The 24,888-nt window shown below is 32.3% G+C and overlaps 2 protein-coding genes across 2 annotated transcripts; both read left to right on the forward strand.

Annotated features, from left to right (window-relative positions):
- Positions 1–13,064: 13,064 nt before the first annotated feature.
- Positions 13,065–15,997, forward strand: LOC124941605 (prohibitin-1, mitochondrial-like). Its single transcript, XM_047481946.1, has 6 exons — positions 13,065–13,153; positions 13,852–14,032; positions 14,378–14,494; positions 14,599–14,769; positions 15,002–15,214; positions 15,591–15,997. The coding sequence occupies exons 2-6, from the start codon at positions 13,856–13,858 to the stop codon at positions 15,780–15,782; spliced, it is 870 nt and encodes a 289-aa protein (XP_047337902.1). The 5' UTR covers positions 13,065–13,153; positions 13,852–13,855; the 3' UTR covers positions 15,783–15,997.
- A 981-nt stretch (positions 15,998–16,978) lies between these two features.
- LOC124943291 (protein DMP7-like) lies at positions 16,979–17,596 on the forward strand. Its single transcript, XM_047483826.1, has one exon. It carries the CDS (start codon positions 16,979–16,981, stop codon positions 17,594–17,596), a length of 618 nt encoding a protein of 205 aa, XP_047339782.1.
- Positions 17,597–24,888: the final 7,292 nt, after the last annotated feature.

The raw sequence follows: 24,888 nt of genomic DNA on the forward strand, positions 1-24,888 counted from the left end.
AGGCTGGTTTCCTGAACCTAAGAGAGTCCGAAGGGTTTATGAAACACTTGAAGGTGAATAATGCTGAGGTTTGTGTAAGTCGGGAAGATCCTCCAAGTGAGGCACTTGGAGACACTTTAGAGAGTGCGGGCTTGAAAATTAATAGTCCCCTAGTTGAATACCCTTATGAGGATACAGTTAAGGACAATGAAGATAATACATCACCCCGTGTTGAATCAAATGATTTTGAGGATGCAGTTGAGCACAATGAAGATAATCAATCACCCCCTGTTGAACCATATGATAAGGGTGAACGGAAGGAAGAGGGTGAGGAAACCAAAGCTTTCGAAACTTCTAAAGCTGATGAATCTTATGAAGATGAAGATGAAGATGATGGGGGACGCGTCAACATTAGAGACTATCCTAAGAGGAAGATCACAAAAAATTTGGTGCTCCTTCAATCCCTTACATGAAAGGCGTTGCGAAGAAGTTGGACCAAAAAATAACTAACAAGGAACAGAGATTGGCCGATTTTGTGTTTTGTGAAGACCTGGATGAAAAGTTAGTTAAGCATGCTTTTCTAAATTTGAAATATTAAAGTAGTTATATTCTAAATGAATCTATTTTGCAGGGACGTATTGTACGAAGGGCCTCCGGGTAATATGACCCGTAAAATATTGCGAACAATGAAAGATAAAGAAAAAGTTGCGAGCGAAGTGGTGGACGCTTGAGCCATACTTTTGCACTTCAAATTCAGTAGGTTTGCAATGCATGAAAAACGAATAATTTGTTTTTCAACAATATCATATGTAAGTGCTTCTCTTATTTTTGTGCTATGTATTGTTCAATGTTCATGACTTTGATACTCTAGAGTTTATTTTCAGGTTAATCTACAGTTTGATTGCACCGCATTTTGCGTTTGCCGTGAAGACGACATGAAAAACTTCAATATAACAAAAGAAGACTAAAAAATGCTGACCTGGTATGTACATATCCCTCAATTCCAAGTAACGAGTATGAAATCAAATAATTCATGTTTGTATTCTTTTTACAGATATTTCTACCGGTCGTCCATTCCCATCATTACTTTTTTGTATGTGTCAATATTTCTATTTCCAGAATCGAAATACTAGACAACTCCTGACGTCCGCATAAAATGAAACTTCTGGACAAGTATACCAATTTGATTAAACACATTGATAGTTTTGGGACTTTCTTGGAAAGGCAAGACCTAACACAACTAGGTGAAAAAATTAGATCATACAGGAGAATGGGGCCAAAGATGGATTGGTAAGACAGTACAAACAAAACCGACTGTGGTATATATTTACTGAGACATATGGAAACATATAGAGGATATATGAAGAAGTTTGATATTGACATCACTAGCGACAATGTAAGTGTTAAACATATGTTAGTCTATGACATTTTTTATATATGTTCTTATACTTTCTCTTGTTCTTTTGAAGGTCGAAGAAGCTTTGAGTACATTGAGGATCAAATATTTATACAAAATTCTTATTTTTGACCACAATGTCAATAAGATTAACTTAAAGAAGACAATCAGATCAAGATTTTAGAGAGTTGTATGTATTATACGAAGTTTTAATTAGTGTACTTTCACTTTATGCACTTATAATTTATTGATGTTTATAAATTTCAATGATTATATTTCACATTCTACTCTTCTCGTACCCATATTTTTAATCGTTACTACTTGACAAAGGTATTGAAAAACATCTCTTCATGAATGTGAAAATATTTATTCCTTCATGAAGCGATTTTAACTTCACAGAAATTATAACATTAACGAAGCGAGCTTGACAATGTTAAGTTTTGAATTTCAAAAACGAAGCTACCTTCGAGTTAAGTTTTTGAATTCATATACTAAGGTAGCTTCACAAGTACTGTTTTTAAATTCATGAACGAAGCTATCTTCACAAGTTCAATTTTTAAATTCATAAACCAAGGTAGCTTCACAAGTTATGAAGCGATTCTAACTTCACGGAAATTATAACATTAACGAAGCCAACTTCATAATGTTAAGTTATGAATTTCATAAACGAAGCTAGCTTCACAAGTTCAGTTTTAAATTCATAAACCAAGGTAGCTTCAGAAGTACTATTTTTAAATTCATGAACGAAGCTATCTTCACAAGTACAGTTTTTAAATTCATAAACCAAGGTAGCTTCACAAGTTATGAAGCGATTCTAACTTCACAGAAATTATAACATTAACGAAGCCAGCTTCACAATGTTAAGTTATGAATTTTATAAACGAAACTAGCTTCACAAGTTTAGTTTTTAAATTCATAAACGAAGTTAGCTTCACAAGTACTGTTTTTAAATTCATAAATGAAGCTATCTTCACAAGATGTAACGCCCTACCGGAGTTATGTAAGGATGTCAATTCATGAATGAAAAATCATTTATTACTTCAACAGTAGCTATTGTCATCGTCTATTTAGTCTCTCACTCTAACTCTCTCTTTCTATTTTGACTTTCTCCTTCCCAAATCTCTACCGGTATTTAGGTTCTTTGACTACCTCATTCATTCTCTTCATTCATTTAGTGTAATACTCATCTTAGAAGGCACAGATGGACATAGAGATGTCGGTTTTATCGCAGTAACAATTAGAGTGATACTTAAGTCTGATCAATGATGACCCTATCCCTTTTGGTGTTTATCATGTAGATGAGATTATACCTCTTATCCGAATAAACGTTCACGACGGAATGATGGCCCACATTCAAAGCAGATGGAATACGGAAACTCGTTCTTTTTTTATTGGGGACATGCACATATGCCCGATGATTGAGGACTTCACTTCAATCCTTAGGTGTGGGAGTCTTGCACTCATTGTTTTGTCTATCAATCTTGAACCTCATTTTGCATTCGAAATTTGCCATAACTTCTATGGTTGTACAATGTTTGACGCTGTTTTGTTTACCCTCCAACATGGATTTCTCAATGTGACACACATAGACGATTACATTTGGCGTGTCCAAGGAACTAAAAGGACCATCAGCCACACACAAAGCAATCTAATCATGTTTGTGGTTCTTGCTCATTTTTTTGTGTCCGGCTGAAGGACTACGGCCTTCGGATAGGCTCTTGGAGGTAGTTCCTGCACTAATGGGAAATGCCCCATGTTTGGCTGGCCTTGTACTTGCTGAGACACTCCTTGGTCTTAACGACTTTGTTCCAGACCCAGATAACTATTCCCGCTGTGGATCACTTTTGCTTATATACCTCTAGTTGTTAGACAAATTACATTGATTGCCCCGTCCTTCAATTCCTTACCCTTCCTTTGCAAATCTACAGTTGCAAAGGATTGCTGGAATCGGGCTTGAGAATTCTATTTCTGATATTCACCCAATTCGGTTCATTATTCTGTGGTATCTCTTTAGTCAAATAATGTACGAGATGAGGGGTTCTCCATTTATCATTGTGTTGGGCCTAGAGGGATCTACCTCCTACTACATAGCTACCATATATCGACAATTTGGCTTACGGAATCCCCTACCTTCGAATGCACTCAATCCTCCGGCGGACTTGATGCCTATTTCTCCTGATCTTTACCTCGAGTACGCATCAATAATGGAGCTTTCTCTTACAGTTTCATTCCCCAATCGATGGATCAATACTGTGAACGAAGAAGGTCAGTTATACATTCCACCCATCATCGAACAAGAAGTCATATCAATGACAGGACCGAATGACGAGTCATCCTCTGATGAATCAGATTAAGGCTTAATTTATTTTTGTGAACTGCTATTTGGTTGCTTAATCTGTGTAGTAATTATGTAAACAAATTATGAAATGTTTTTGTGTATTTTGGCACTCAAATGAAAATCAATTGTTGTGAAGTTATATAATTCGAATCATTGTTATTATGTTTGATTGCAATATGAATGTCATTTTCATTTCAAACTATAATGTAAAACCCTTAATGCATTCTTGTAAAACCCCTTATGTATTCTTGTGAAAACATAGAACGAAGCTTTCTTCGCTTGATAGAACCGTTTATAATGATTCAAGCGAACGAAGATAGCTTCGTTTGTTTGTTAGTTTATTATAGTGAGCCAGTGCTTGAGAACGAAGCATAATTCGCTTCTTAATTATATTTAAATTAATTTGTATTCGTAACACGTTCATGTAAAACTCTAAACGCACTCATGTAAAACCCTAAATACACAAATGTAAAACCCCTAATGATTTTAGGGAACGAAGCTTGCTTCGCTTGTTAGTTAGTTTATTAAACGAACCCGGTGCTAGGGAACGAAGTCTGATTCGCTTGTTACTAATAGTTTACAACGCTTATAGGGAACGAAGTTTTCTTCGCTTCATAGTTTGTTTATTAAAGAAAACAATCTCCATAGAACGAAGAATGGATCGCTTGTATAATAAATTTCATCAATGGTTAATCTGCAATATTGAATCAAGCTAAATGATTGAAGAAGCGCCAAAAATTTATCTTGTCCCTTCAGCTGACAATTGTACGGCAGTCTCTGTATACTTAGCAAGAATTGTAAATAAATATATAATATATATATTCCTTCCTATTTATTCATTATTTTATAATTGACATAATTAAATATGAATTAAAATATATATAACAATTATTTTTTTATAATTCGATGAACTACATTTCATTACAACGTTTCATAAACAATTCTACATTATAACAATATTCATCTGCATTACAACGTTTGATAAACACAGTTGTACATTATAACAATATTCATCTACATCTCCATTAAAGCAACCACAACGGATCTCATACGGCTAATGAATCTCACTTGTTGAGATATCTTTTACTTGAGATATTTTCCACCCCAGGGAATCTCCTACAATTGTCTCTTCCCACCAGCGGTGGACATGTATGATCTTCATTTGGTCAGTAGTTTCTACTTCAGGTATGAAGATTTTGTAGTAACTGAAGATATTTTCCAACACAACTGGACTCTCTTCATCTTCATTGAAGACGTTTTCCACCACAGAGAATCTTCCAAAGAGTAGATCCGAACAAAATATCTTAAACAAACACACACTCACAACAATGCTCATGCTCACGAATTTCATTTGGACCAAGATGGTTAAAACCCATTTATAGCAAATAGAAAAGTTTTTTTTTAACGATTGAATTAGATGCATTCAAAAAAAGTAAATTTAAATTTCACATGATCAAATATCAAATCGGAGGATAAGTCTGCAGTCCTTATGACTCATCATTTATAATTTAAATTTTATTAATGAAAAAATAAAAACAATAGCATTGACTCTTAGAGCCTGTTTGATCTTTGTGTGTTTGGGATAAAACCCAAATTTTATCCCAAAACTTTCAACCTTCCCATCATAAATCAAATCATTCATTTTATTAATTAAAATATATAAATTACCCTTATTAATATTATATTTATTTTATTACATGATAAAATTTATTTTCATAAAAGGAATTAAATTAAAAAATTATTTCTATACAAAAAAAATTATATTAAATATAATTAAGTTTAAAATTATATTAAATAAAAAATTATATTAAATACAAACAAACGCTTGATATAATAATGAATTGAAGCGCCAAAACATTTTTGTCATGTCAATTCACCTGTCTTGTATTTCAATTCGTAGGACGGTCTCATTCTGTAACCTGTATACGGCAAGAAATTTCAACTGCTACCATCCAATCAAATGTCAATCCTTAATATTGAATTATATAAAAGATTTCCTGAGCGAAGCATACTTCACATAATCCGGCGATAACAAGCGAAGCTTTCTTCGCCTATACGAGTTTTTTTATTTTTAAATTGTTGAAGTATATAAAAGATTTCATGAGCGAAGCATGCTTCACATAATCCGGCGATAACAAGCGAAGCTTTCTTCGCCTATTCGAGTATCTTTCATTTTCAAAATGTTGAATTATATAAAAGATTTCCTGAGCGAAGCATGCTTCACATAATCCGGCGATAACAAGCGAAGCTTTCTTCGCCTATTCGAGTATCTTTTTTTTGTAAAATGTTGAATTATATAAAAGATTTCCTGAGCGAAGCATGCTTCACATAATATAAATTTCATGTAAAACCACAAACGCATTTTTGTAATAACCTAAACGGCCTCATGAAAATCCATTCACTTTGAGGAAGTATTTTGAAAATAGAATTTCTCAAGCCCGACTCTGGTCGTTCTACCCCCAGGTTACTCTTATCTACTCTTTCACCTAGCGCTGCGGTCTCCGTTCGTTCGCCTCCAAAGCTATTTCTCTTCCGGTTTGTATCTTCTGCTGTTGCGATAATGGTAAAAAGTGTTTAGGGTTTCATGTGTTGATCTTTTTCGTTTGCTTATTTGTATTTGTTTAAATCTAAATGTGACTCTATCATTTTAGAATCAGGATTCCGAAAACAAATAGTTCCATATACTGAACCGACAATGGAAGTTAAAACACTGAGGTAATTATACTAATGTTAGAAAATGTACATATTTGTTTTATTTCTGATTATGTAGTTCATCGATTGTTTTGTATAAACGTATTGCACACATGTTAATGTAGGGTTAAACAAAAGAAAAGAAAACCTGAGGCATCAAGTACGCCCTCGACACCATTGGATATACTGGCCACAACTGCTAATGAAACGCTTATTGAGAAACAGGTTAAGAAAAAAAGAAGAAAGACTTGTGATCCTGATGTTGATTTTAAGAGAAGAACCTCTCCATCGGGCCTTCACTACCTGGTTAACTAGTTATCCGAAGAACAAAAGGATGCTATGTGGTTTTTCCCTCTCTTCACTCTGGATTTTCCCTCCTTTCATACTTGGAAAATATAGGTTTTCAGAGGTATCAATACTGTTTTCAATTTAGAAACTAGAAGTTCAGCTAATAGTTCAGAGTTAGCAATATTGTTTTATCGACTCTTTACTAAATGATCGTTCGTTCAACTTGGAATACCATTTTCAGAGGTAGCAATATTGTTTTCAGAGTTAGGTTTCGTTGTTTGTCGGCCTTGGAAGATCTAGAGTTAGCAATATTTCTTTTTCATCTCCTTTGCTTCAAGCTGCAACAATCATCATTTCGTCTAAACTCGGAGTAGGCATAGTTTAAGGATTCTCAACTATACTTTAATGTTTGTTAATCAAGTGAGCTTTCCCCCTTTCTTAACTATACTCTAATGTTGCCTTGTTTAATCTTTTCTTCGAGCAATAGTAGTAGTACTGACAATGTGATAATTTAGGATTTTACTATTTCAAATAGTCTCTTGTTCCAACATATTTTGACCTTTAAAAGTGTTTCTGTAATGGATTTGTTGGACCTTTAGGCATTTTCTGCACCGAATGTGGGGGGTTGCTATGACCTTCCATTCATATGAGACCTCATTCACACCTTGCTTGTTCCCTAATCAGCTGCATTTCTTATATATGTTTTTGAAGGAAACATATTGAATATACTGATTGGATTCTGATTTCTTGTTGCTTATTTTTCTGATTGTTCGTTGTTGTCGGGACTAATGTTTGGATGTTATATACAGTTGGACCACTAGGTATGTTGCTTTACGCCATGTTAGATGTGTATAATTGAAATTATAATTATATTTCCAATTTTTTAAGAATTGAAATTGAATCACAATCTTAATTTTATGTTTGGAGAAATCTTGGAATTGAAACTTAATAATTCATTTACATTCAATTTCATTTCCAGTTTCTTATTTAACTGATCAAACAAACATAGGATTTAGAATTGGACCTTCAATTCCAATTCTGCCCAAACCAAACAAGTCTAAATTATGGATTTCCATTACGTTTATAACTAAGTTATCTTCTTATTTGATAATGGTTGCATTCTTGTTTTACAACAGCAACATGATGCCTTTTGTCTAGCCTGCCATCAGATGTAACATTTGACAGAATAACAGGAGTCAGCTTCCTTTGTGATTTGAATGACAACATTCCAGCTCATTGGCTTCTTCTTAGTTAGCAACTTCATCTTGCAACAGAAGTATATTCTGCTTACTCCAGTTTTATTCTTTTAATCATTAAAACTATTTGTTACCCCTGTGGTGAGATCTAAACTAATTCACGCAATCAACTTTATTTGGCTGTGATAATACCCGGAGCAGGAGATTCAATTAACCGAGATTCAGAAGCTAAAATTTCACCTCTTCATGCTCTGCCCGCTGCTGCAAATGGAGTAAATGGTTAGTCTTCCTATTTATTGCTTGCAAATATTAATTTACGCATTTTTTCTGTTTAGTTGAGTCAATTTATATTTTCTACCATATTAATGATTGGAGATCAAATGTTCGACTTTGGTCTTCATATCATCATCTTCTCACATGTGGTTGACATTCTTCATGATTTCGACACTTTTAACTATACTCTAATGTTGTCCTATTTAATCTTTTTTGCGAGCGATAGTAGTAGTGTACTGACTGTGACATTTTAGTTGATTTCCTTTTGAACAATGTGATAATTTGGGATATGTTTTGTAGATCTTACTGTTTATAAGTAGAATGTGGTGTTTTTATGTTAAAAATAGCATGATAAACAGATAACACAAGTTTCAAATAGTCCATTGTTCCAACATATTATTAAAGCTTTGATTTCAGAGCTTGTTGTAACTTGTTTTTATTTTTTTCCATGAAGATTATGTCTGAAGAGAATACACAAGATATAGGAGTTCCATCTTTGTCTTTATATGCACAAAGAAATGATACATTGGAAATTTAACCTGACGGACTTAAGTAAGTTTTCACATTTTTATAAATTTTGAATATAAATAGATTATATAAGTAATTTTCTCTCCATTGATTACACTCTATTTTTTATTCAAATATATAATATATTTTGTTTTAATACTTTTGATAGCTTTTACCGGATGTTACGAGGATATTGAACAAAATAATAGCGTCTTGTTGGCAAGGCAGTCCCTACATTAATTGGAATGATGTACCACTAGAAGTTAAAGAATTATGGTGGCATCAATTAATGTAAGTTAATTTAATTTTTTTGTTTATAGTAAATGAATAAAAATATGTTATAACCTATGACAGTTGCGTTTCAAATACAATGAGATTCACACATCAGAGATTCAGCGAATATTCAATAGAAAAGGGGTGCAAAGATAAGAAATGTTGTATATCATGCAAGACGATGTAACAAAAAGCCACGGTTCGTTTTCGACCATAATTGGACAAAAATGCAAAGTACTTTCGCGACTCCTGAATATGAGTGTAAAAGTAAAAAAGCAAAAACAAGTCGGAAAGCGAATTCTGAGGAATCTATGGGGTTCATATATTGTGGAGGATCCATAAGTATTCAAACACATAAAAGACGGCTGGTGAGTTTGTTAATCTTTTTATCTAGTAATATTTTTTTATGAATTAACTCATATAAATATCAATTTATATTATGTTATTATATTCTCTTATCTAGGAAGTGGAGTTAGGAAGGATACCACCGGTAATGGAGACTTTCATGCGTACATATCAAAAAAAAGAATGGCAGTTGGAGTGGCCCACAAGCAGCTAATGCAGGTATTAAATTATTTTTATCTTATTTCAGTTCAGTTTAAGATTGTTTTAAAAAAAATTAATCACATTTGTTTTGTACAATATTATTTGTATGTATTTTTAGAAAAAGTTTGTGGAGCTTAACGAAGTTAATGATAGTTGTGACGAATCTAACAAAATGACAAGCGAGGAATTATGGGTCATAGTTGTGGGTGGCCCTAAAAAAGGAAGAATATTTGGCATGGGCACGGGGGCAAGCTTCTGTTTGATGAATCAAGAATCTTCATCTTTACAAATCTCAAAAAAAATTGCAGGATTAGATGATACAATACAAGAGTTGAAGAAAAATGATGAAGAACGAAAAGAAGAAATGATAAAATGAATGAAGAACTAATTGAGGAAAGAAGGAAAACAAGGGAAGAAATTGCTAATCTTCTAAAAGGACAAGAAATTATGCGGGCCCAAATGAGCGAAATAATGGCAACATTTAAAAATCGGAATATGTGACAACGATAAGGTATGAATTTCAATTTTACTAATTATAACTATGTTATTTATTGTTTCAATTTTGAAGGTAATGAAAACATCTTCATAATTAATTTTAAATTTGATTTAGATTATTGCAGTTTTGAGTTTTGTTCACTCGTCGTTGATATATGTTTGAAGAACGAAGCTTTGTTGAATCCCGTTGATATATATTTGATGTTTAAAGAATCAATGGGTTGCGCTTATGGATTGTGTTAGTGGATTGTGTTTATGGATTTTGTTAGTATTATTATAAGTAATTTCAAGAATATCATTTGATATATGTTTTAGTTTTAATGACTTTTGTTTAAAGTTTAATTTGAATATATTTTGTGATAATAGATGATTGATGATGTTATTTTGTGATAATGGATATGATTGATTATATTATTTAGTTTTAATATAATTTTTTAAAATATAATATAAAATTTAGATAAAAAACAAATTATAAAATATTAAAAAAATAAAATTTTCGACGGATATACCCATAAATAATTTGGGATGAACTGTGAGAATGAATGTCAAAAACATTAAAAAACTTATTTATTCGGTAGGAAAATTCGTCAAATGATTCGTCACATATATCATCGAAAATTTCGTCACTAATATATCGTCGTAAAATTCGTCCCCAATATTTTCTGACTAAATATTTAATCGTTGAAGTATTAGCGACACTCATATTTGCGAAAAAATTATATAGATGAAAAAAACGTCCCAAATTATATATTCGTCAGAAATTCTATCGATAAATTCCGTCGCAAATACATGTTCTTTTTGTAGATATATATATAATTTTAAAATTTACATGTGTAATTCATTCCTTAGTTTGCTAATGAGATTCCTAAGTCCTAAGCATGACAATGGTGAACAACCTACGAGAAACAAACGGAGGAGGACAACCATACAAGAACCCTTGATGCGATTTTGATAGAGTCGTTGATGTAATAAGGATTATTGCAGTTGAATGCTTGGAAGCAGATTAAAGTAGATGGATAAATGAATTAATTTTCAAATTTAACTCAGATGAAGTCAAGTATGAGAATGATCAATCTATAACCAATCAAACAAAACAATAAAGGGAAGACTACATAAATTAATCACTCCAATTAAACCTATAAATTCAATACATAGAAAAAAGATATTAAATACATAGAAAAAGAAAATTGAAGGTTGAATTAACTCTTTTATAAATTTATATAGCACTCAATATATACAACCAGAATTCACTTACACATTATGTTTTATGGATTTCTACTTACTGATTAGGTTTGAGAATAAGAACTATATAAGAGATTCAACTTTACCCAAAAATTGGACAGTCAAAGATCACTAGATTTACTGAAAGATTTACTAGATTTATTGAAAGATTTCTTTCACCACGCCTTGCATTTCTATTCTATTATATTCTATATGATAGCCATAAATCTCAAATACTTGCATCCTCGACTGACACATTTTAATTTCCACGTAATTAATTGTCGAAGTCTTTAGCTTATGTGTTTATATCATTTAGAGCGAGCATGAAGCGTTGTGAGCTACTAGAGCCATCGGATGATATTCCGGGTTGGAAGCATTTGATAATTACTTTCCATTGATTTAGTCGGAATTGGGAGTTTTTCCTTTATTGCTCTAATACCAAGTTAAGATAAATAAGTAGATTAATAGAGATAAAGAATTTATTTGAATAAAAATCTTGATGGTATTTTCTTGATTATCACCTATTAAGTATTAATATTTATCAGTATTTTAAATGGCGGTCGAAGCGGCCGTCTAGGTGGTGCTTAGGCGGTCCAACACCGCTCCGCCTATACATGAGGCGGTTAGATTATTTAATTATTTATTATTTTTAATTAATTATTAATATTAATATATGTATATATATTTAATAAAAAAAAACTTTTTATCACCCACTATTTATTTAAATTTTAAAATGACTTTTTACATTCCAATTCATTTATCTTCTTCTTTTATGTTTCTTATCTCATTACTTCACCTCCTTATCATCTATATGTTCTTAGATCATATTATCATCTACATACTTATTTTTTGTTAAATGTTACTATAAGATAATATTAATTTGACTTTTTAGTAAAATGATAATTATAGAACATCTTTATTATATTTATATTCAACTGCTTAGACACCGCCTAGGCACCCGAGGCAGTAGACAGTCACTTACCGCTCTACCATCGCTACCTCCGTTTAGAACACTGATATTTATATTGATTATATTATAACTTATCAACTAAATTCTAGGTTAACTAATAGTTAAAAACTAATAATTAAATAATAACAAAAACTAATTGATAGATAATTGACTAAATCAATTCTTAATTACTTAAGTTATAGAGTAGATTCAAAAAAAGGAGAGTGACTACTCCCATTTGTAGCTGGGTCATAGAACTTCAGCTTCACTGTGGTAGAAAAATGTTGATATCAATTAGATACACATCATCTGACCTGCCTTTAGTTGTTACCAAACAATGTTAAAATATTTCTAAAAGTTTAAATCTCATTTTGAGTGCAAATAAACTTTAAGTTCCATTTTGAATAAATACTACTACCCATTTTATGTTTCCTCCTTTGGAGGGAAATTTGAGAAGAAGAACCTAAAAAGGTGTTAAATGCGAAAAATGCAGAGGTTAAAAAAAAATCGTTGGTGATCCTTTTTACTGGTTTTAGACGATTTTGCCCATGTCGGAGGTTGCGTGACGCAACCAGAATTGCGAGATGAATTTTTTTTTTCCGTCTCGCAATTGGGACATTTTCTTCCCAAAAAAATTCATAATTAAAATTTTTTGAAAAATAAAAAAAATAAAAAATTGCGTCACGCAACCTCAGGTTGACACAATAGGGGCATTTTCGTCAAAAAAAAAAAAGAATCATCAGCGCTATTTAATTTATGCGCTGAAACTTCCTATTTAGACCTATTATTGGGTCATTCCCTCAAATTTTCCAACTAAAAAAACTTTACAAAGTTAGACAAAATTATACTTTAATTTTTTAATTTTTTAATTTTTTTTTCTTTCTCCACAAGAAATATATAAAAACCAAAAGCCCTAAACCTTCAACTTCTCCCTCTTCCCGGCCTTCATTTCTATCGACTTCCATTGACGGTTGATCTCCTATCTGGCTTCTTTCAATAAGGTATTATGTTCAATCTCTCTCTATCTTCATCTTCTCTTAGATTAGTGGAAGTATCCACGGAGACGACAATTTTTTCCATAGATTTCTTCCTTTTTGTTTCAGAAGTTTAATTCACCGTCTTCGAACTGTTTTGGATGTTTTGTAATTCTGTTGTAATCGTTTATATGTTTCTATATTTTTTGGCTGGAAATGAGGTTGAAAACTGTGTAGATTCACGATGCTCTCTAGAATTATTTTGTCATGGTGACAATTGATCCTTCTTGTATGTATGAGATCGGGAATGCAACGTAGTTAAGTCCCAACATTTTTTTAGTTGAATCACATTTTCAAACACTTACACGATCCTTAAGTTGACCTGTTTTGATGCAGGATGTTGGATTTATTTGTTATCCTTTCAGGAATTTATTATCATTGAGAAGCATTTAAATAAATAACATAAATTCTATCCATGTCTACCTATTCCAATTTCACGATCTTTGTATTAATATCTAGACAAAGACCTTTGTTTGAATTGGTACGAATAACACATTGAGTTTAGTCGACATGAATGGATGTTCCTATGATTTATGGTTTATACCAATTTCCTTATTTTTGCCACTTGTTGTCAGCCTTATTTGACTGAATATCATCACATGATATTTAGGAGATGTGTAAGTGGAGGATCTGATTTTCCTTTATTTTCTTTTTATCATAATCAGGGTCATGAATTTCAACAATGTTAAAGTCCCCAACGTTCCAGGTGGTGGTGCTGCTGGTGCTTTAGTTAAGTTTGGAGTGTTTGCTGGTCTTGGAGTATATGGTATTGCTAACAGTTTTTACAATGTCGATGGTGGACACCGTGCAATTGTATTCAACCGTTTAGTTGGTATCAAAGAAAAGGTCGATTATTTTTCTAGTATGGACTAATTAACACGTCATGTACAACAATCTCTGAATGAAGCTTTTATTTTGATTTAATGATAATTGAAGTGGAACAAATATATGTATTATAAATTCTATGCATTTGAATAGTTCTCCTTCCTTCATCTTCACTTCCTTGGTTGTAAATCTTGATACAAGAGAGGAACTTAGTGACTCAATCTCATTATGTTGTGGGTTGTGTAAGAATCTTACTTGAAACTTCTACTCTTTTCAATGAAAGCAGAAAGAGTAAATTGGGTATGATATATGATAGTGGTTATTGCATTGACATTGTATACTTATTGATATCAATTAAACACACAGGTTTACCCTGAAGGAACTCATTTCATGATCCCATGGTTTGAGAGGCCAGTCATTTATGATGTTCGAGCTCGCCCTCATTTGGTGGAGAGCACATCTGGAAGTCGTGATCTCCAAATGGTATATTATTTCTACTGTCATCATCCATTTTGTTGCTAAAATTTAGGATTTTATGACCAATTAAGGTGAAATAGTTGCTAAAACATGTCAATAACTGTTTATAGGTAAAAATTGGTCTTCGAGTTCTGACCCGTCCTGTGGCAGATGAATTGCCTACTATTTACCGTACACTTGGTGAGAACTTCAACGAGAGAGTTCTTCCATCCATTATCCATGAAACCTTGAAAACTGTTGTTGCCCAATACAACGCCAGTCAACTCATCACTCAAAGAGAGGTAAATTTTTGTTTCCGATCATGCCTTATCTATGCTTCCTTGTAATATCATTTTCGACAATCAGTATATATATATATATATCATTGGCATCCATTCTATTTGGAAAAAACTAAAATCCCAACCAAATTATAATTCTATTGTATGGAGTGAATGTTATGCTTACTGTGATTTTCTCTATCTTCTCTTTTTAAATTTTTATGTACTTGTTTATTTGGATATGGCACTTCTTTAGGCTGTTAGTAGGGAAATAAGGAAGATATTAACAGAGAGAGCTGCATTTTTCAATGTTGCTCTGGATGATGTCTCCATTACCAACCTGACATTTGGTAAGGAGTTCACTGCTGCTATAGAAGCCAAGCAGGTTGCTGCACAAGAAGCTGAAAGGGCTAAATTTGTTGTTGATAAGGCTGAACAAGACAAAAGAAGTGCTGTAATTCGTGCTCAGGTACCCCTCCGAAATTCATGTCATAGTCTTATCTGTCCTTATTTTTTATTTTGACAGTAGCTAAGGTTAACCTTTTGAAAGATTTTTATTGAATCATGATCTAGTTTATAGTGTGATCTTTTTTGCTTCATTTGGTATACAAATGATTTTTATATTATGATCCAAATTAAAGTGTAATCTTTTGCATCATTTTGGTAAAGAGACTTTTTCAGCATGATGATCAAACATTATAATTTTTCACAAACATACTGATGGTGAACATGAAAAGAAAAGTTAGATAAGAAAACAGCCCAATATCCTGTAAAGTTTTGGCATGATTTTGGTGAAGCTTTGCGAACATTCAACCGATAATTTGGGTCTATATGTGAATCTGTAGGGTGAGGCCCAAAGTGCACAGCTGATTGGTCAAGCCATTGCCAACAATCCAGCATTTATCACGCTAAGGAAAATCGAAGCTGCTAGAGACATAGCAGGCACGTTATCTAATGCTTCAAATAAGGTATTCCTGAATTCGGGTGATCTGTTGCTGAACCTACAGGATATGAATCTGTCAACCGTGAAGAAATAATAAAAGAGAAAAAAAATGAATTAAACCATCGTCTGGATGAATTTTCTTTCCCTAACCGAAATATTTTCCAATCTTTTAGTTACATGCTACGAGTTGCACAATGCTGTCAATCTTGAGATAGACTAATCCTCAATTTTGAAATTGTTATATTGCACTGATTAACCCTTTTCAGCAAGTTACTTCCTTTACTCATCTATTGTAGTTGTGTGTTACATTATTGATCATCTTGACCTAAACAACGAAAATCAAGGACAACAACACCCCCTATTTGGTATGGATTGACTGGTTTCTTATCTTTATTGGTGCTCTACCAAATCTCAAAATAATGTGTCCATTTTCCGATGAGACAAAGATACAAAGTTTTGTTTCAAATCGGGTCACTGTCGTGTTTATCGTGGTGTTGATGTCTTAGAGATTGGGCATAATTCATTAACTGATCTTTTCCCATTTTTTTAGAACGTTGTGTTTCGTTTATCCATTGAAATGCGATTAATTCTTGTGGGTAAAGCATATATCCCGTAAACACACTTAATCATTTAACTAGACGTAAAATTTGCCGCCTGACGGGTTTGAACTCAAGACCTCAGGGAGGTTAGGATATTCATCTCTTGTTGTCGTTAAGGTTAGAAGAGGGGATCCCATTTCAGTTTTGCAGTCACAGTCACTCTTAAGCCATGATGGATGGGTTATTTGAATTTAATTTAAAATAGTTCTATCATCTCATCAATAATCTCTTATTAATCATATTATTCAAATTATAAATCAAAATGTCCTTTCATGGTTGAAAATAAATAGGATGCTAAATAATCTTTTAGATCAAACAAGGCCTAAATACAGTCAATAATAAACCGTTGAGTTAATGACAGCCCTTTTAAATTAAGGGCAAGATAAAAACATGCAAATCAAACAAGGCCTAAATACAGTCAATCAACAATAAACAGTTGAGTTAATGACAGCCCTTTTAAATTAACTGCAAGATAAAAACTGATATCCATTATTTAAAACTGAAGAAATTAAGCATCCTTTTAACATGCAAACTTCCTAGTAAGTTACTATTTAAAGTAAATTTACACATAGGAAAGTACTAGTTTTATTTCAACAGTTTCAAAACCACCCATTACTACAAAATAAATACATCAAACCAAGAACAAACAACCCATGATTTTAAAACTGTTCATTGACAACAAGATCATAGAATGGCCATAGATGAAAGTGAAACTAACAATGATGATACCTTACTTCCAAAGTCCTCAACAAAGCCTGCGAAAACACCAACTCAGCATGCCGTCCGGAAAACCTTCAAAGCCTCAGCCCATCTAGCCAATCTCCTCCCGACGGGCTCTGTCCTAACCTTCCAAGTCCTCTCTCCGGTCATCACCCGCCAAGGGAAATGTATATCCTTAACAAACCAGATTTTTACGGCTGCCCTTCTTGGAATCTGCGCAGCTTCGTGTTTCTTACTATGTTTATCCGACAGTTTTCGTGATCGCGGTGGAAAGGTACGTCATGGGTTTGCGACGTTACGTGGGATATGGGTAATTGATAGCCCTGATGGCGGATTGTCGCCGGAGGAGGCCTATAAGTATAGGCTTAGGTTTGTGGATTTGTTTCATGCTTTGTTGGCGATTATGGTGTTTGCCGGTGTGGCTTTGTTTGATCAGAATGTTGTGAAGTGTTTCTGTCCGGAACCATCGGATGAGACGAGAAAGATGTTGTCGAAATTGCCGATTGGGATTGCTGTGGTTTGTAGTTTGCTTGTTGTTGTTTTTCCTTCAAAGAGACATGGAATTGGCTTTCCTTTGTCCCGCCGTTAGTTATCATCTATCATCGAATTGTCACAATCAAACATAAAATATCATTAATTTAGAGAAAAATAATGTAACTCTTAAATACTTTTTTGAAAAAAATGTGTTTCTCAATTGTGATACTTTTTTCTAGGAAGTTTCTAGCTATATTAATCTTCTTATTCTTAGAGTGTTGTTCAAAGATGTAACAAGATAACTTTTCTTTTACACAGTGATTTTCTTAGTTTCTCTTTTTCATTTTAGGATCCTAAATACTAAATATGACCATTCACTCCTCCTATTGGAAATATTAATGTTTTGATTCCTCCACCAAATTTTGTGTGTTTTATGATGTTTTTTTATTGTTTCTTTTTAATTATATATATATTAACAAATTTAACAAATTCTATTTTAGCTCCGGAAACATTATTTTATTTTATGTGTTTATAAATAAAATTTAACAACTTTCATCTCAACTCTCTTCAATGAAGGTCATAGATTTTCCTAATCTCTTAAATTAAGGTCATAAATTTTCCTAAACTAAAGAAGAAATTAGCTCTTAATGAAGAAATTGAGAGATTTTTCACTTCACACCAAATATATAAACATTATTTGTTCAGTTAATTCTCACTTTTTATTTTAATTTAGGAAATATAATGAGTTTCACTTTATAACTTATATAACTAGGAAAGTGAGAAAATTTTGTTTTGTAAATTAAAAAAATATAAACAATAAATAATAGTGCATATAAGAAAATTTCATTTGGATAAAACATATGGCCATTGGAAAAAATCACTAAGAATGAACATTGTAGTAAAGTAAGAAGAAAAAAACACATTTTTTCTAAGTGATAATTTAATCATTTATTGAGTTAAAAAAACCTATGGTTGACAATGCTATAGTAATTAAAAGTGATGTACATAGTTATAATTCAACCTGAGAATAGAGATGATCATATGAGTCAACATTTGGGTGCCTAGGTACAATCTCACCAAAATATACTAGTCATTCTTGTCGTACTTGTATGTTTATATTCTTCACATTTATAATTTTTATATTGTTTATCCTTGTTCGTGTATAGACACGACACAAGTCACTCGTACTGTGTCGTGCCTACTAAATACGTTTACAAATTTGTATTCGGCCCGTGGTGTTATCATCATCGTAAAATAATTAAAATTTTATATTATTATTTAATACATTTTAAATTAAATATTTTATTTTAAATAAAAAATAATCATTTCCGGTCATGAGAACTTGGGTGGCCCATTGGCTATGCAAGATGTGCACTTGCACAGGGCCACCAAAAAAATTATATACATATATATAAAAAAATTAAATACATATATGATATATATTAAAAAAATGAGGCTCAACCCTAGGGCCGGCTAGCTAAACTCATCCACTCCAACACCACACACCCAAGCGGAAAACACCCAATTTGTGAATTGTGACCAGCCCAAGGTTATCTCCAAAGTCTAACCCCGTCCTCTCTCCAAACTCCGACGTTCGACCATCGTCTCATCTCCTCAATTGTTGGTAATCTCTACTTCTTGGATTTTAGCTTTAATCATTGCAATTTTAAAAATCAATTCATTATTCTTCCATCACAATTTATTTTATTGTCATTGTCATTTTGTCAACTATGTTTATTAATGTGATGAAATTTGAAATGTTAGAATGACTCTTATAACTATAAGAAAGCATGAATCGGATAGTTTCAAACGCAAAAGAATAAAGGAACAAGACAAATTTATTCAAAGTCAATCAGGGGCTATTGATAAATTTGTTTTCAATAAAGAGAACGAAACACAATGTTCAGGGGATATAGGGGTAGATGTAGACATTAATGTTGGTGTAGAAGAAAATATGGAGCAATCAATGGAGACTCAAACACCTTCTGAAGAAGATGTTGATATTGGCCTAGAAGAAAATATAGAGAATCAAATGGAGGAACCTTTTGAAGTAGATATTGATGTTAATGTAGAAGAAACTATGGAGCCTAGTTTGGAAGGGAATGATGATATTCCCAACATCTTTGATCCTAAAAATTGGGATAATCTTGCTCCTAAATTGAGGGATTTATTGGTGAAAAAGGGTCCTCTAAGAGATGTGTTGACAGGAAAAAAGGTCCGAAAAATGGATCAAATAACAGGCGTTTCACATCTGAATTCTATACTATGCACTTATCAAATGGGCAGAAGCATCATCGAGATTGGCTTGTGTATTGTAAGGATCTTGACAGAGTATTCTACTTCTGCTGTAAAGTCTTCAAGACCAAACGAAAACTTTCTCAGTTAGCACATGATGGAATAAAGGATTGGGGGCACCTTTCTCACAATTTGATGCAACATGAACGAAGTTCAGACCATATAACTTTATACTTGATTTGGGTTGAGTTACGTGAACGACTAGAAACTAATCAAGTAATAGATAAAGTTTGCAAGATCAAATCAAATTAGAGACTGAACATTGGCGAAAGGTACTATAAAGATTGTTTGCAGCCGTGAAATATTTAGCTAAACAAAGCTTGGTGTTTCGTGGAACTAATGAGAATATTTATGAGGAAAACAATGGAAATTTTATGGCTTTAGTTGAAATGGTTGCTGAATGGGATTCGACCTTGAAGGAGCATTTACGAAGAAAACAAAATCATGAAATTCAGTTTCATTATCTCAGTCACAAAATTCAAAACGAGTTGATACTCTTGATAGCTGCTAAAATCAAAGGTACAATCCTGAAAAGAATAAAATAAGCCAAGTATTTTTCAGTAATACTCGATTGTACTTCTGACATAAGTAAGAAAGAACAAATGACATTGATAATAAGGTGTGTTGATTTCTCCACGGTTCCAATAAAGGTACAAGAATATTTTTTGCAATTTTTAGTTGTGAATGATACAACAGGTCAAGGGTTGTTTGAAGAATTAAAGAATGTGTTACACCATATTGGTCTTGATATTGATGATGTCAGTGGGCAAGGCTACGACAATGGATCAAACATGAAGGGGAAATATAAAGGTGTACAAAGAAAACTACTAGACATTAATCCTAGAGCAGTTTATATACCTTGTGCTGCACATTCTCTCAATTTGACATTATCTGATGTTGCAAACTCTTGTCAAAAAGCAGAAGAGTTTTTTGGAGTTGTTCAACGTATTTACACCTTATTTGCAGACTCTACTAAAAGGTGGAATATTTTGAGAGAAAATGTATCAGAAAAAAGGTTACAGTTTGAAATCATTATCGACAACACGGTGGGAAAGCAGAGTTGCATGTCGTGTCTTTGTAATAGATTTTAGACTTTTAGTCATTCCTTTTGATGACAATGTAACAAGAGCATTTGTTATTGAAGTAAATTCAATAAGTTTTACCATAAAATTTGCCTTGATTTTTTTTATCTTTTTGTTGTTGTGATCTTAATTGTTGGTATGCGTAGATATTTATTTATGATATTATGTTTGTAGTTTTGGTGTTTTTCTTTTTTTGGAGTACTTAGGGCCGCATTTGATATCTCGCACAAGGCCTTCATACATATTGGGTCGGCAATGTGGGTAGAGATATAAAAAAATGAACCTTTGTGGTTTGTGTTGTACCATTATCATGTAACGCGAAAGACAATTTAAACCCGTCCCGCGATAATCGAAATGAATTGTCCCGTTTGGGCAGGTTTTTTCAGGTTTAACTGGTAATTGACCGGTGATGGGACAAAGATGGTATTTGTATCCCCATCCCGAACAGTTCCGATTTCACCTAATTATGCCCCGAACACTAAAAACACAACTAAATATATAAAATCACTAATATATTTATTTATTTATTATATATTTTACGAGTTTTAAGTTTATTTCTTTATAATAATATAAATTTTTAATATATTACATTAAAAAATACGTTTATATAATTTCATTATATAAAAAATTATTTATTTTTGAGAATATGATATAAACGGTGTCATGCGGAGATTCCCGAAAATCAAATAAGGCGAAGATGGTAATAAAAAAATTCTCAAAGTAAAAATAGGGCAGAAATGATAAATGCATTCCCCGTCTCGAACCATCTATTGTCATTTCTACGCCTAATGTATGCACTAATTACACAACCAAATAGTTATAACTCATCTTAACAATTTTTATTTTTCAGATCTTACTCTTTATAATTATAATATTTATTGATATATAATAAAATTTTGCTTATATTATATTTAAAATAAAATTAGATAATTTATTTATTTTTCCATTTTTTTAAGTATAATAACTAATTAAAAAAAGTCTATTGTCATTAAAACTAGGAAGAAATCGAGTACATCTCCCTACACTTTTCTTCACTCAGTTTGTAGGAGCGTGAGTACAACTCACTTTTCTTTAACTAAAATATTTTACATGAATGGATGCCTTTTTTTATTTATTTGAAAATATACAAATATATTAATAGTTTTATTGAAAACCAATTGTAAATAAAGTTTTGCCAAAGGTAACTTCATAGATATGACAATATTTACTAAGAATGAAATTTAATAAACTAAAGATACAATAAAATGTGCTCAATTCAAAAGTTAATCATCTTCTCTTACAATAATAAGATATTTTACAAGAACAAATCAATCTAAAATCATAAAAATATGTTTATTTGGTTAAAATAGTAGAAAATATATGTAGTGTATTTTAGAGAATCTCTACTTAAAAAAAATGTAATATGTATAATTTTTTATATTTAATTAAATTTTAAATATTTTATATATATAATTTTGTTTGAAATTATTATTTGTACATTTATTTTTTTTTAAATTACTTCTTATACATTTATTTTTGTTTGAAATAGTTTGAATCTTTCAAGTAATACAAAATGAATAACATAAATTCAAGTATATAAACATTTCTAGCTCTATGATCGAAATTTGAACTCTCTTCATTACTAACTTCAAACCATCGATAGTTTAAGGTTCTAACTAGGTTGTGTTTCTCATATTTGTTATTTTGACTAATAAACTGATTTCGTCTTCAAATAAAATTATATTCATTATCACTCTCAATTCATTCTCACTAAAGGGATAACTATCATTTTTGTGTAAATCTTGTTTAGCCGGTCAATCCAACTATATTACGGATTTTGTATTACAATGTCTATTTCATATCTCATAAACTCTATCATATCATATACATTTAAACTATCAAACATATTTTTTCCATCAACATCAATATTCTTTATCGCTTAAAAATGATTTTGGGGCAACACAAACACAAAATATCTAAATATGGAAGAGACAAATAAGTAACAACCTTGACATCTTAGTCTGCAATATCGTTGTTAAAAATGAAACATAGTTATAAGCACTAAAATTTTACAATAGTAAATGTGTCTCGTTTGACAATGGAGTTGAAAAAGTCATCTCAAGACGAATGTGATAACTTTGTCCGTAATTTTAAAAAAATAAAAATGGATATACCACGTATTAGAGAAATGTGTGTCTATTTTAAATCATTTTAGATATATATGTGTGAATTCAAACAAAAATAAATGTATAAAGAGCAATTTCAGGCAAAAATAAATGTATAATGAGCAATTTTAAATAAAAATAAATGTATAAGGAGTAATTTAAAACACGATAATGTATAAAGAGATATTGAAAACTTTGTTGAATGTTTTTTTAAATGGTCCATTTATATTTAAAATGTTAAGAATCGTTTTTAAGCACAACGATAAAGTTTGAATGAAAAAAAATACTCAATAGGTTATCAAACTCGTAGGTCCTCGAGAAGAACGATTAACTCCTCAACTGACTCTACCGACTTTTTGGAACGGATCTTAAAAAATGTCATAATAATATAATTATAAATGATACGCATCGGACAACTACAATCATTGAAAGTTCGATGATTTCTCTCCAACTAGACAGTCCACCAAAAACTAATTGAGATGATAACCCAATTATGTAGGCATGTCATATCAGCCGTATCAATTCAAATTTTCCAACAACTACCCAAAGACTCGGGCATCACCCAATGAATCTCTAGTAATATTCCACAAAAGACTCCAAATAATAGTCATCCCTCGACAATACAAAAGTAAGTGAGTTGTCGATTCAACCTTCTAGTGACACATACGACTAACCATAAGATAACATTTTTTCATTAACATATCACCCATAAGAATTCCACCGTGAATAATGCTCCATCCAAATAATAAGATTTTGGAGGGAATCAATTCTCAAGTTTTCTCTCAACAAAAATTATATGAAACTTTCTTAGCGAACAAATGTAGCAAAATCCCACATAAAAATTATGCATGTCTTGTCAACGCATAACGTCTTATTCAAATGAGGACATTTGTTTGCGTCCTACCAAAAGTAAGACTCTATTTTGGAATAAACTTTTCCTAATGTTTAATCACCTTATATATCTAATTCGGCTAGCAAAACCACTAGACTGATGATCAAATATGTCTTTAATTGTGGTATATCCACATTTAGAATGGAAACAAGTTCAAGATATGTTGTAGCTAAACTTTTGACACTACATCAAATGTCATCATAAAAACTGATCGAAGAACCATGCCCCATAATGAATCTAGACTACTCACAAAAACATTTCCACCATAGAATAAAATTTCTTCCAAATGCTACACCCCACTAGATAATTAAACATTTTGGTAAACCAACTAGACCAAGCTATTGAACAGGGATTCAAATGGGTTGCCTTCCTTCAGGACCAATGATGTCGCCATGCAAGGAACCCTAGCAGGACGGACCTCGTCCCTTCGCGGAGAAATTGTTGTGATTCGTGGGAGAAGACATGACTATGGTGTGTAACACTAACTGTTGTATGGGTGTTTCAAGGACCGGGTATGAAGAACCAGGGGGCGCAGAGAAATATTATAGTTGAAACGGAGAAGATACGGCATTGGGACATTATTTTTTCATTTTGTCTATTGAGACAGCAATTGAGACAGCAATTGAGACATGGTTTTGGGACAACAAATCCCGTTCTACTGTCCCAAAATCGTGTCTCATTTGCTATCCCAAAGACAAAACGACGTCGTTTTTTATACATTTAAAAAAAATTGATGCCCTAACGCCATCTCTCCTCCGTTTCTCTCTCTTTGAAACTGAAATCGCAGCATCTTTGCTGATCACTTCTCTCATCCCCTTCTTCCAATAGAAACAAGATGTCGTCGCGTAGAAATCGATGGTTCATATCTCGTCGAGCTCATCTTATGTGTGAATTTGGATGGAGGGGGAATTTTTGGTTCAGATATTCGGAATCGACAAAGAGACAACGAGGAAGCTTCGCGGGGAAGACGATAAAAGAGGTCATATTGTCTTAT

The sequence above is a fragment of the Impatiens glandulifera genome, chromosome 6 (genome assembly GCF_907164915.1).
Source record: "Impatiens glandulifera chromosome 6, dImpGla2.1, whole genome shotgun sequence".
NCBI lineage: Eukaryota > Viridiplantae > Streptophyta > Magnoliopsida > Ericales > Balsaminaceae > Impatiens > Impatiens glandulifera.

What these genes read in the sequence shown, in the direction of transcription:
- LOC124941605 (XM_047481946.1), top strand. Translation starts at nt 13,856, where the DNA reads ATGAATTTCAACAATGTTAAAGTCCCCAACGTTCCAGGTGGTGGTGCT. An exon ending in TAGTTGGTATCAAAGAAAAG is followed by an intron (nt 14,033 to 14,377) that starts GTCGATTATTTT and finishes TTAAACACACAG; the next exon opens with GTTTACCCTGAAGGAACTCA. An exon ending in GAAGTCGTGATCTCCAAATG is followed by an intron (nt 14,495 to 14,598) that starts GTATATTATTTC and finishes AACTGTTTATAG; the next exon opens with GTAAAAATTGGTCTTCGAGT.
- LOC124943291 (XM_047483826.1), top strand. Translation starts at nt 16,979, where the DNA reads ATGGCCATAGATGAAAGTGAAACTAACAATGATGATACCTTACTTCCA.